Raw genomic sequence first — 14,205 nt, forward strand, 5'->3', positions numbered from 1 at the left:
CATGCGCAGGTTCCGAAGAACGAGGCCTAGAATGAGAATGCTCTGTCAATGCATCGGCCAATGGATGAGGAGGAGAAGTCAAAGAGAGCTTTGACTTCTTACCTTTTGCCTCGACTTACCTGATCGCCCCAAGGACTTTGAGTGGGACGGTGATAACTCTGGACTTCGCGACCGCTCCTGGGACCTTCCTCTCAACCGAAACCTGGACATGCGTGTAGTCGCATGTCGGGCCATCATCAGCTTTAGGGACTGCTCCCTTAAAGACTTTGGATGCATGGCACGCCACTTGGAGCGTGACTTTGGATTGTGATTGTGCTCCCGAAACAAGCATACACAAGGTGCGGATCACAGACATCGTCCGATGAGAGGAACCACAGGGCTTAAAACATGTCTTCCTACAAGACATCCCTCAACACACCAAGAGAAATTCTTGAAAAAGAGTTTGACAAAAGCCAAAAAAAGACCAGTCAAACAACAGCTGAGGGGTAGCTCTCTTCAGATTAGCACTAGCTGGAGGGCAAAAAACAGAACTGACTTCAGCCTGCCTGGTTGGTGCCTGTATAGGAACTACAAAGTCATTTCCAGCATGGACGATGCAGATGACAGAGCCAATTGATGCCACCTCACGGCGCACAAGGGTACTGCTCGTGAAAATCTTCTGGATCCAATCTGACGCCTTGGGAGAATTCAAAGGTAAGGAATCTGCAGCTTGACGTCTCTATAAGATATATATAGTGAAGAGCATCACTGTAGTGGCTGCACTTATGGTGAGAGATGACATTTCAGAGAGTTTCCTCCCCATGCATTCCATGTTCATACTCTCCACTTTGAGGGTCACAAAAAGTCTGAGGGCAGCTGCAGCCACCATAAAGTCTTGAATCACAGCAGAGATAACAAAGGTGCATAAGTGGCAACAAAAACAAAGTCTCCAGTTCATGTTCCAGAGCGAAGGGGAACCCCTGCTTCTCATCCCCTATTAGCACATCCGGGCCAAATTGAGAAAACATTCAGAAGAAACCATTCCTGTTATGGACAAGTAGGACAATGAAGAGGCCTCAGTTAAATGGATGGGAAAGTAGTTGCTTGAAACATACTGATTGCATGGTTCACGGTCTGCTTTGGTCTTAGGCATTCATAACAGTCTACCTCCTCTGTATCATCAACTAGGGGTGGGACATGTTACTCCTATACTTCTGGTTCCCATAACTCTTCTATAAGGGGTTGTCAGGGTATTTCCAAGAGCGACAAGCCTCAGAAATGGTCGACTCTGATCCTGTTCAGGCTCACTGCCAGGGACCTTACCTTTTGTTCCTTGAGGATCAGTTCCAGGGTCCAATTATTCCTCTTTGACATCCAGTGTTCCTCGTGAATCTGAGTCTCCCACCAACCAATGACTCTCGAGCATCCTCCCTCTTTCTGTGCGGCTGTCTCATTTTTCTACTTCTCCTCCTTGGGCTATATGTCTGTTTTTTACATCTCTCAGCATCATCTCTGTTGTCTGGCACAACTTCATCATCAATTTTGAAGTCAATATTGCCAATGCAAGTGCTTTAACATAGTCAGTTTCCAAAGAGATGCCAGGTTCACCACTAGAAGTCAACGTCGCAGTCAGCATCAACAGTCTCGGCCCATCAGGTTTTTGATTCCCAAGATGCTACAGTAAACGTTTCAGAGAGAGCAGTGACAGCATTGCATTAATCAGAGGGGAAGAAGGACCTCTGGAGCCAGAATAGTACTTAATGCTCCAGGGAGAAGCTAGTTGACCTCTGACAGGTGATGGGACTAGAGGGGCTATTTTGCCTGGAAAACTCAGTATCCCATCTCTAGCAAGGCTTGGGATCTAGATCGGGATCGGCTCCAATTAAGAGCACATTACACTCATGGCGTTTTCTTTTCATGACCTAACAGAAAAGGGCTTGCAGGTGCCACACTAATCCACATTCATCAATGTCATCATTATTCTATAACCAATCAACAATTTCCTCTGGACAAGATGGGCACACATTTATAACCATGCCTTCATTTTTGTAGGTTACACTGCTGTGAAATACATTCAGCTTTGTACAGGACGCATTTGCAATGCAAATCGACAAAAAAACTGTCAGGAGAACTTTCAGATCCAAAAACCATATGATAAGAGCACAGTGCTCGCAGGACTCTCTTTCTCTATCATTTAAGGAAAGAATCTGAAGAGGGCAGGTACAAAAGGGACAATTGCCTGCAAGGAAGCATGGGTAAAAATATGGTCAAATGACCGCAGAAAAGGGCAGGTGAGTTTTTATATGAAGACATAACATGGGGGAATATTTAGAGCGCAGGTGAACTTATAAAGTATGCAAAAGCAACTTGAGCTCCCTAAAGTAGCGTTCACCTAAGCTTAATTATTTCTAGATGGTAAAATAAACACTGAAGAAGTCTTATAGTGTGATGTTTTAATAGTCCTAAGAAGGTTTCCTTTACCACCTCCGAATAATGATTTAGTTCTGCCCTTGACAGGAGTAAATCTCTGTATCCAAATTGGGAATTTGTGTTAGGAAAGTTTGTGGATGCCCCAAACTTGCAAGCCCCCTCCACCTCAGAACATTACACTTGTCAATTAAGTCAGTTGCTCGCTCGTACACAAATGGCTTTATGAATTGATGTCACTGATACTCCTCATTTCCTCTTTTGAGCGAATCATGTTCCCTTTTTAGAGGATCACCGGTTCATTCACCAAACACAGCTCAAAAAGTAGTCCTCTCCAGTGCTTAATTTGTGCTTGTTGTTTCTGGTGCTGAGCACTTATTTTTGAGGGCCGGGGCTTATTCTTCTGCCTCAAGCATTTGCTGCGAGCAAAAGACACATCTGGGAAAGACGGAAAAAGGGAAAAACGAAAAAGCGCCACAAAGGGAGAAAGTAGAAAGCTGCTGGAGTGAGCTGAAGGGGCAGGGAGTGACTTTATATGGATTGAAGACGCCTGAGTTGGCTTCAGGATTACGCTGCCTCAGTATTCCGTGTTCACACATTTAATTGCAGCAGCCGCATGTTTAAGAGGAGGGCTTTGGGCACCGGCACCTTTGTATTTACAAATTAAGCACTGGTCCTCTCACAGCCTGTACTAAGGTTATCAGGACATGTATCAACTCTCACCTTCAGCCCTTCCATCTCGCTCTCCAGCTGCTTTGAGTAGTGCTCACTCCGTTCCCGCAGTTTCCTCTCCTTTGATGCTTCTGCTGTGGCAGCTTCTGCTTGTGCTTCCAGCTTTAAAGATTCAGAAGAGAAACACATATATAGTCTCAGGTTTGAATTTGGTGCATTATAAAAACAACAATATAAGTTTTAGTAAGGAAAAGTAAACCTTATTTGAGGACATCTGATGGCTCAGAGGCACAATCTACCATGGGCTCAGGTGAGTAAATAAGGCTGAGGCCCTGGCTCTCACTAAACCAGAACCTTTTTTATGTTCAATCAGTTATTATTTACCATTCCTAATATTTAGACAGAAACAGTTCCATGTGTTTTTTGGTTATAAGCAGGTATGGCAAAAGTTGTGAAAGAGAACTGGTGTTTGAGGTGTGGACCATACATCTATTATCACAAAACAAATTTAAAGTAGTCCATTTTCATGCAGTCAGCACTCACTGTCTCTTGCCATAGTGGGATCTATTTCTAGGTACAGTTTAGATGTTATTGTGATGATTATCAGATGCAGTATGCCCTGTACTGATTTCAAAGTAGGTACCTTAAGGCCTGCCTTTCAACCCCTACATATAAACTAATTTATATAGATATTCACTGAAAAAACAAAAGGTTAAAAGGATTTCATGGTAGGGTAAAAATGTTATTTAAAACATAACTTTTTAAGCTAATCAAACCACCAAAATTCACTAGTTACAGTCAACTCAAGGTAACTGTAACTCGTGCCCTAAAATAACTACAACTCGCACTCTTGCCAGGCACAGTGTTGTTATCAATGATGTAATTCCAAATCTTATTAGGGATATTATCAATGCAGTCACTGAACATGTTATGAGCAATGTAATTTGTGAGGGTACATGTAATGCATGGCAGGCCTATTAGCTTTATCAGGTGACTACACAGCACCAAATATAAAACAGACCTATTAGCTTTTACAAAAAATTAGCACAATAATTAATCAATAAACATAATTCAATATTGCTTTTATGATTACACACATATCAATGCGTATTAACAATAATTGTCATAAAAATCTTTAAGTAGAGTATTTTATTCAAACTCTTGAACACGTGTTAGAGTCTTTCTTTACTCTTTAGGCCACAAGATGAGCCAAAGGACCAAGCACAAGGGGTCCTTGCACTCCAGCTGAAGAGCATATAGCTCCAGTTGGAATGCTTTGTAAATAATGGTGAGCTCTCCTGGGGTCATACATTCAATGACCAGGAGACGTACAGTGAGGTGTTTTAATGTTCCTAGAGGGCTACTGTTCTACCTGCAGCCCCTCAACAACATTAAGAAAATGTTTTGTGGTGCCCTTCCCTTCCTGGAGCCCTGCAGGGAACTGAAAATATGCACGAAAACCCCTTGCAGGGCATTATTGGGTGCTCTCTGCAGAAGGAGTGAATATGAAAAGTGCCTACTCTGCATCCGGCAAATACCTCTTACGTTGAGGGCTGTGAGGGAGGCCCAAGAGGACCCTTTAGTTGGGTGAGATTGGTTAAAACTGACCTGACCATCAACGCTGAATCCACTGCAGCACGCTGAGGATTATAGACTCCTAATGCTGCAAAAGAATATGCCACAGAATTCTTGCTACGTCCAAATAGTATTTAGACATGTCACCACATTTTAACACATGACCACAAATATAACAAGTCATGTACTCCACCAGTTGCTGTACACGTTTACATGTGGCCATACCCAGAATGAGCGTGGGCCTCTTCGTGGAGGTGGTGCTGGTAGTTCCAAAACATACATTTCATCACTGTCAGTAGCACCTTCAGCTTCATGTGTTGTAAGCTTTACCTTTTTTACACAGCCACAGGATTGTTGGGTACAACGTTCTCACCACTGGCATTTCCTGCATTTACATGTACAGATAGCTCAGGCATTGTGCAACGCACTAGAAAATCAGCAATATACCTTTGCAGTTCAAATGCAGTGCCGAACCAGCAAGTTGCAGTTCTTCCTCCTTCATTTTAATGTTAAGTTTAATGAGTCAGAGGCAAGTGTTTTTAAATAGCTCTGCTAAATATTACAAAAGTAAAGACAAAGGAAAATTGCATTCTACTGACACTTTAACAAAACTGGAAACAAAAAGAGTCAAGTAAATTGCTACTTACAAATGTTTGCATTTGTGAGTACAATGGCATACCTTATACAACATACATTTATAAAAGAAGTACATAAAAAAAATGATATAACCCAAAAGACGTTGTGGAATCTTAATACCTGATCAGCTTGTGAAAACAGGTAAACAAAGATTCAACAACTTGTTTTGAGATGTGTCAAGCACAAACTGCAGACTAAGCAAGGAATTAATTTAGGCAGTTTTGAAATAATATTTGCAATTCAGTGAAGCTAAAAATCACTAACTAAACTTTATGGAAAAATGATCTTATAATGGCAAGATTGCAAAAAACGACAAAGGAGTACTTTACATGTAGTATATGAACGTGCATCTGTAACAACTAATTTAGACTGCATTTCGCCATCTTCTAGCATGGGTAACAAATCACAGAAATTTCCAAGTGCTTGCCTTTCTCCCTTTAGTGACATAATAACAAACCATGGAAAACTGCAAATTAATTCAATAACCTTATTGGTACAAAAGCATTAAAAAGCTACAAAACTTTACACTTTGGAGCTGTGCTGAACAGATTACTCAATAGTCAGAATTTCGTGTGACAATAGGGAAGTTGTCACTCACTCATTTGGTTTTAACTTGGCAATTGCACTATAGCACCATCTGGTGAAAGTGTACAAGAAAGACCATAGAATTGGGTAACACTGAAGTATTACGAAGGGCGCCGCTATGCTCGAGATTACCTGTGAGTAGGTCTTGGATTTGTTTCACATTTTAAATGGTGCAGAACAAAAATCTGCTAAAGTAGTTTTGATGTTGTGAATTTGGTGATGCTCTAAAATGTCATCAACTCAACTGTTGATACCATTTGGATACCACAACAAGACAACATGTGAGAAAGTCTTATTTTGAAAGCCTCTCATGCAAAACCTGCATTCATCTCACAGAAGAATAAGCAGAATTGTGTGTGCTTGATGACATAACAGACTCTGGTGTGGTGCCTTTGAATGTAGAATACGTGTTGCAATCTTACAGTATTCGCAAGTTAACAGCGCTCTCATACTCTTCACAGTGACAGTTGTGGCAGTAAAATTTACTCAAAGCGGCAATTAATGGCATTTCGCCATAGAGGTACATAGTACTGAATATCTAAAACAGCAGTTTACTAAAAAAGCCTTCAATATTTTATAATTCTATGTACAGTCCTTAACTGCACAAAATACTTCATCTCTGTTTTCTTTCTAGGCCTTGACTTGGGCTGCCAAATATAGGTGAAACAATGTTTACTTATATTTCCTTTTTAAAATGTATTGCAGAGTTTGCAAACACAGACAAAATGTTTGTGAACTTCTGAAACCATTAAAGACAACTAGTTTACACAATTAATAAAGATTTTTTTAAAAAGAGTAGCTCTGAAAGAGCAATTTGATTGCATTCATATGTGTTTTTTGAAGTGACTATACAGCTTGTCTCACTGCACCTTGCAGATTAAACATAAAGATGGCACAACCATGTTCAGGAAGACGGACACCATCTTTGTGCAACAGAGATGGACTGTCATATTCAAATGGTAATCTACAAAGTATGCCCCATAACACGGTTCACAATCTGAGAGGCACACTCTGTTTCCCTGTTTTACTTAGCTGTGAACAACCTGCTGCAGTATTATTCATGAAAAAATAAAGGGGGTGTTGGGGTATGAAAGCAAAGTCTCCATTCATTATACAATAAAGGCGCGACCCAGGCTATGTCACATATAATGTCTACCTACATATAAAATAACTGTGTCAGGATAGCGATGACTGTCCATATCCCAAAATGCTTTGCATCTCGTATCTCACACCCTGAACCTCAATACCATGACAAACCAAATCTACTGCCAAGTGATGTCCATGAACATACTGCTTTCCCCAGTACACCCCATTTTAAAGGCTTCAAGAGCAGTATCAAGCCATCCTCACAGGTACTATCCCAAAGATAGTGCATATTGTAAACACTCCCACGTAGCTCATATTAACAGACCACCCACAAGTTCAATAAGAGAAGGGTTGTTCACTGATGTCATTTCTACACGTGATCTGTTACATCACTTTTGGATTTGTGAATATGATCTGTTAACAGCAATAACAATAGGAATTAGGTGTTGCAGCAAAAAAATTACATTTAGCAAACATTTTAAAAATATATATATATAAACAAAAATACTCCCTTAAAAGAATATAATTTAGCACGGGTTTACTATGCACATGAAACAAATCATTTTGTGTTTTTGCTTTCAACGGGTATGGCAGAATACTATATAAAAATACTACAAGAATGGTAGACGTTTGTAGTTTTAAAACATAATAATAAACACTTAGTATTCAATTTTGAATGCATTACTCAATCACAAACATTAAGGTTAAAAAAAGCTAACTTCTTGTAAACACAGTAAGTCCATTCAACCATTAACACTTAAATTTCTTTCAAGTTTGTGACTCCGTTTTTAAAAACAACATTAAAATACAAATTAAAGTTGAAAGGTGAGTGACTAATATGTTAACAATCACTTTACCAATAGAACGCATGAGCCACAAACTTCACAAGTGAAGTTACTATCTTCAACTTTCTATACTGCATCTACCTTAACTTTCACTCTCAGCATACACTACGCAATACACACTATCCATAGCTACATTATAAGGTAACAAAACCACAATCATATATCTACACAATTAACACCATATATAAAAGAATACACCACAATATAACAACCCACCATGCTACATCCACATACAGCAATTCACCAAGCATTTTTTGGCCATTTTCACATCACTATATATGAAAAGACAAAACAACCTTTTTATGTGCGCAGGAACACCATTATACAACCGCAAACGCCTGATTAGACAACTTTATGCCCACCCAACATGCATTCATACACATGCTATGAAATGAGCAGACATGAACACACAGAGCCACAATCAATTGCCAACCCACCAACCATCACTCATTCATACACATGCATCATCTAGTGTCTATAACGAAATAGCAATCATATAGCTGCTCAATCATTATATATTTCTACTAATATAAGCACAAACATCCCTCAATGACACAACCTCATGGCCATGGTCATACATACATACCTGCCTAACCAACATACCTTTACACGCACCATAAAATCCCCACAAATCTACCATCATACACAAAGCCAACATTATTTGGCAACACATTGATTATCATACAGCCACTATTTACAAATGATATATGTCAACACCAATTATCATACCCATATTCCAAGATTATGGAAACCACACATCAAACATTATATCTCCACACAACAACCAGTACATGCACACATATACTCCACTGAGACAGCCACACACATATCCTTCCAGAGGATGGTAAACTAGCAACCATTATGTTTGGTGATAGCAAAATCTAGGCCCAGTGTAAAAAATATATTTTGCAGTTACTTTTACAGATGTTCTCACGCATTAAACAAAAATAAGCAATTTTTTCCTTCACATCAGAATGCGTTGCCCAAAAAAATAGACTTATTTCCATGATTAGTGAGGTTTTGGTTGAAGCCACATCAACAGTATGCTGGGGTTTTCTGGTTCAGTTGTTTATGGTTTTTAGTTCTAGTAACTTAACTTTAACGTCCACTAATTTTAGTTGAATCAGTGATATACTATGTTCTGGCTCAGTGAAAATAATTTTACATCTGTTATTCTTAGACTTTTTAGGTATTTTCATGATTCACAATTTCAAATATATGATTGTATGTTAACCTGGTTGGGGGAAGTCTGACAGTACAGTGCTCACAGCTCCATGCTTGGAGCCCCACAGTAAGCTGTCCACTTAGGAAGCGCTGTGCCGCCATTCGTGAAAGGCGCATTTTTCTAGGCGGAATCCAGCCACAAAGCCTTCTTCAACCATAATGTCTGTTGTGCTGGCAGCCCGTCTGCAGTGCTGCAGCATCCGGGCTCAACCTTGCATGGTTAGTCACTAGGTCTTGGAGAAACCATCCTCAAGAGCTGTCTCTTTGTGGTAGTGCATCTGTTTTTCTCAGAATGTTTCACAGTGTAATCGTATTTGTATATTGTTCGTCTTGATGAAGCAGACCCTGAATCCATGAGTCAGTATAATGTTGAGCATCCGCTGGATGGCAACTTTAGTGACAATTACATATAAAATTTCTTTCTACAGCTTACGCCCTCAGTTTGTTTGCTATGTCAGAAAGTTTTCCCCCCACCATACACCTTAAACTTTTCATGCAAAAATGACCTTAGCTCACTTCCGATAGATTCCTCTCCTTTCTTTCTTCAAAGTGACCCACTCCATTCGTACCAGCTCTCAGCCTTATGCCTGTCTGCCTTAATCTCTCCTACTGTAATATGGCAAATGGCTCTCACCCATTTTATAGATCACAACCTCTCCTTCTTTAAAATGCTATCCTTACAACCCAACAATACCTAACCCCCGCCAGCCTACCTATCTCACCAACCATTTGCCTGACACCACATAATTCCACTATTGATCACAAATAACTGGCATTATTTTTAATCTACCACACAGACATGAGATTTCCCCTTGAGAGCCCATGACTAATCCCAATAACCAACAATACCACTGGATTACCCACTAACCTTGGGTACTGGAGTAGTGTGCTACTCGCTATAAAGTGCTTCAACACCTCATCTAGGGTAGTAAGCGCTATATAAATGCAATTACAATTAGAATTACTTGTTCATACACCCTTACCTAACATACTATCATGCACCTTCCATAAAATGCCCATGCACCAATTAACAAACACCCATCACAGGTGAACACAAACCATAATACACTCACAGAACCACAATTTAACATTGTTCTATACATTATTAGCCCACCATCCACCATACCACCTTAAAACACTTCCAAACATTATCAATGGCTCTCTCCTTTCAGGGCTAGCCAACATTAAACCTCTGCAGTATAATTACTAAAGTATTCTGTGCAAGCACTTGAACACCTGATATTATATCACTTCATGAAAATTATTTTTAAAAGATGTTGTCTTACCTCCTTTTTGGTACGTTCGGTCCTGCGTAATTCCTGCCTCAATGATTCCACCTTTTGCACTGTAGTTTCCATCTCCTCCTCCTTGTCCCGAAGCTGCCGGACAAATTTTTGCTTTTGCGAGCGCAAGTCCGTTAGCCGCTCATTCATCTCAGAGAACTCTTGCATGGCCAACTTACGCTGACTGTGAGCGTCTTTCAGTTCTTTTGTTTGAGATTTTAATCGCTCATTAGACTCAAGTAATTCCTGAATGAGAAAACATACATTACAAAAACATCAGAATAAAATGATACAGGTATCAGTAATGTTTCCCCAGAACAGGTTACAATTCTTAAATAATAAACTGCTTTAAGATACTCTTGAGGTAAAATAGAATACAAGCTACAATAGCTAAAATCTCGAAAGTAAAGATTATAATGGAGAAAATAGTAACACTACGTGTCACAGGGATATCTTTTGGAGAAAAAAAAACTGCACCTGAATATTGTACTCAAAATGTTGAAGCTCTGTAAATGTGCGTTGTAATTAATTTATTGTTTTCATTTTCTCCATCAGGGATTCAGAAATACAGTAATGGCACAAAACATAGCGGGGACCAACCACTAAGCAGAAACAAATGAAATCCTTCCTTCCACTGGCCCAACCCACCATGGACTCATGAAGAATATCCTTTTACACAACAGAGAAAGGAGTTTGTAGAGCAGGCATGCATGTCAAACAAGCATCCCACTAGTGCCAATCTCCATCAACATTTGCCTCTTGGTAATGACTATCAGGATGTCAGGCTGGGAGGAGTATTTAAGACACTTACCCTCCCCACCTAGCACAACATCACACAAGAGCAGTGCTTGATCAGAGTGTATGTCTGGGAAGGATGGAAGAGCTCCTGCACTCTGATGGGCTTTTCTGCTGAATGGCCACACTCACAAGCAATAAAGAGCTTTTGTTCCTTTTAGGCTCACTTTGCATTGCAATCACTACTCTCTTGGAGATAAGATGGAGAGGGGAAATCAGAATAAAGTGATATGCTGAGGAAAAAATGTCACCGCCTTCTGTTTTTGTATTCATAAGCCTTTCAAATGTTAACTAATGGTGACCTTTTGCTACTATGAGGTGGCATTAAAAATGATGTGACCTGAAGATACACAGCGTAGCCATCCCACATATCCTACATCAGTCCAATGTATTTCCCTGCAGCACCTCTTTGCTCAGTTACAAATATAAGGTGGTCAGAAATAATATATGACAGCTATGTTGAGGGTTAAAACTTTGGTTTGGGAATGGAATGAACACTGTGAATTTGGATTACCGGAGACTTTAAAGGTGACTAAACGTTCTTTACCTATTGATTATACCTGACATCTTCCACTTCCTGTGGGGACAGGATAAACATAGTTTGGAGCAGACAAGGTAAGGAGACAGCAAAGGACAGTCTACATATTAGCCAGAACATGTATGCAAGACTAACAGGTCAAACATCATTTATTCTCAAGTTTGCATTTGGAGGACTGGGATGGTTGTTGTCACAAAGCCATAAAAACATCACTGACTGATGTATTGGCATAAATACCTCCAAGGCATGTAACATTTATTTATTTGTAAAGTCAGTGGTCACCCAAGAGCATCATGGCACAAGAACCAAAAGAACAAACATATCAAAAGCTTAGGTAAGGTGGAAGAGAGAGACATTAAGAGAACAAATGGGTTTTAAGCTTTTTCTTAAAAGATGCAAAAAAGGAGGTCTGGCGGAAACCTAGTGGGTGATCATTAAGAATGAGGGGCCCAAGACCCCAAATGATTTGCCTCTCCATCATTCCTTGGTCTAAAGGAACATCTGGAAGATATGTGTAATGTGATCATAAGAAACCAGTTCAATTGCAATGTAATAGAAGGTCTTTTGTACGGGGAAAGCATCTTAAATTGAATGTGACGTTGAACTGCCAGTTAATGTTGTCTCTAATTTGTGAAAACCACAGAATAAGTGCATTGTTATCTTCTATATACTCTTTAATGTGTTGATCTGAGAAGCCAGAAGTCCAAGGTGTAAGGCATTACAGTAGTCAAGGAGAACCAATATCAGGGCTCACACTGACTGTGTATGTTATCGTTAATATGTCTAAATTCAGTAAGAGGAGGTCCAGAACTTTCAGATCCAACAGCGGGAGGACAAATCCTTCTTAACCATATCCCAAGGTGCTTAAGTTATTCAGCTGGGAAGGGATGACTGCCCAGCGGGGGTGGCCAAGTTATGTTGCACCAGCCTGTCAATTCACTTTCAATAAACACGATTTTCGTTTTGTCCCCATTCGTTTTAAGAAAACTGTCAGATATCTAACCTTGTACTGCGACAAGAGAGTCTCCTGAGACTGTGACTCAAAGACAGGAGTTGTGTGTAATCAGTTTAAGATACAACCTGGAAGTTGATCTGCCCGATGAGCTTCCCCACTGGCTGTACATAAATGGTGACAGGGTAAATATCTGGGGTAACCCACAACAGACCTTTCTTTCCTTGGGCCAGAAAGGAAGCAGCGATCCCAATTGAAAGTGACCCTTTAAAACACTTAAACTAGTCTAAGGCATGGTTTGGAAGTTCACCACGAGATCCAGCAACATGAGGCCTGTTGGCTTGTTGAACTCTCTCATTTTATACAGCTTGTCAATAGAAGTACCACTGTTTCAGAACTAGGGCCCGCACAATAGGGGGCTGATCACTCTTTTGTTACAGAGATACTATTAACTAATGAAGTATCTTGAAGGATAGGGGCCAAGGCTACGTCAGTCCTTTAAGGATAGAAACGGGGATCGGTTGTAGAAGGGATATGATATGAGCCTACTAACTGCCCCAAACACTTCTTCTGATGTAACAGCAAGGACAGTGCTAATGTTCTCCAGATCCTGCTAGGAAGGCTCTAAGAGTGATGGTGACACCTTTGCATTTGAAACTTTGATTTCACTGTAGATGTCACTGATGTTTTGACAAAAAAGAAGCCAGATCTTCACAGAGGGGTTCACAGAGAGGCTGCTAGAGGGGAGGCGGCACTGATAGGAGAAGGCCTGAGCTGCTTTGAACAAGGCGTATGCCATCTTGTCTGAAGGAAAAACTGCAAAAAAACTCAGTCAGGTTTAGCCACATGTATACAAGCCTTTTAGTGTCTGAGCTGGGATCTCTATTGACACAGCAGCTGTGGAGAGGATTTCTGTCGAGACTTTGGCCACACACCAGGTATAAAAAGGATGTGCATAAATATCCTATGGCAATAAACCTAAAGAACCACAGGGTCTTAAACCGAATAAATTAAACCAGTAATAGCGACAACCTAATTTCATATAGAGCTTCAGACAACACATCCACTGCTTTTAAACACTGCGAATGAAAGACATTACTAAGATACTACTGACCGACCTCGGAAGGTAGAAGGCTGAGTTGGACAGCATTCGAAATCATGACCTTCAGATTTTAGAGGATGTATGCAGTGAGGGTTTAACTCAAGGAGCCATTTTGCCAGGATTAAAAGAAAAGTGCCCCGTCCTAAATTGATGGCGGAAAAAAAAAAGTATGAAACGTGTGAAGGGGGTAGGTTAAAAAACATGAGATGTCACTACAGGTCTCAGAAATTAATGCGATTATCCGTCCAGCCAAAAGGTAGTTGAGAACTTCTATGAACTGAGAATTAGACAGCTTATTGCCAGAGATAATACTGAAATCAATGGTCCTGCATGTAACATTGAACTAGGTATTTTAAAAGATGCCTACTCAATTTCAGCTGCTGTTCAAGAGAGATTGTTATTTTCTACCAGGGCGGTGTGTGGCCGAGATCTCATATGTACGGAGAGTAGTCATTTGCAAATGGTTGCTAAATTTCAAATATATATCACCCACACCTAAACAAACT

The 14,205-nt window shown here is 40.2% G+C and overlaps 1 protein-coding gene across 2 annotated transcripts in view; it reads right to left on the minus strand.

Annotated features, from left to right (window-relative positions):
* The window catches only part of CDC42BPA (CDC42 binding protein kinase alpha), a 608,613-nt gene that overhangs the window by 192,490 nt on the left and 401,918 nt on the right, over positions 1-14,205 (minus strand). For both annotated transcript variants that reach the window (XM_069233802.1, XM_069233803.1), the window contains exons 13-14: positions 10,316-10,558; positions 3,130-3,240 (exon numbers count right to left, since the gene is read on the minus strand). In XM_069233802.1, the coding sequence (XP_069089903.1) occupies positions 3,130-3,240; positions 10,316-10,558 (354 nt within the window). The remainder of the gene's footprint in view (positions 1-3,129; positions 3,241-10,315; positions 10,559-14,205) is intronic.

Source organism: Pleurodeles waltl, chromosome 5 (assembly GCF_031143425.1).
Source record: "Pleurodeles waltl isolate 20211129_DDA chromosome 5, aPleWal1.hap1.20221129, whole genome shotgun sequence".
In the NCBI taxonomy this organism is placed as follows: Eukaryota; Metazoa; Chordata; class Amphibia; order Caudata; family Salamandridae; genus Pleurodeles; species Pleurodeles waltl.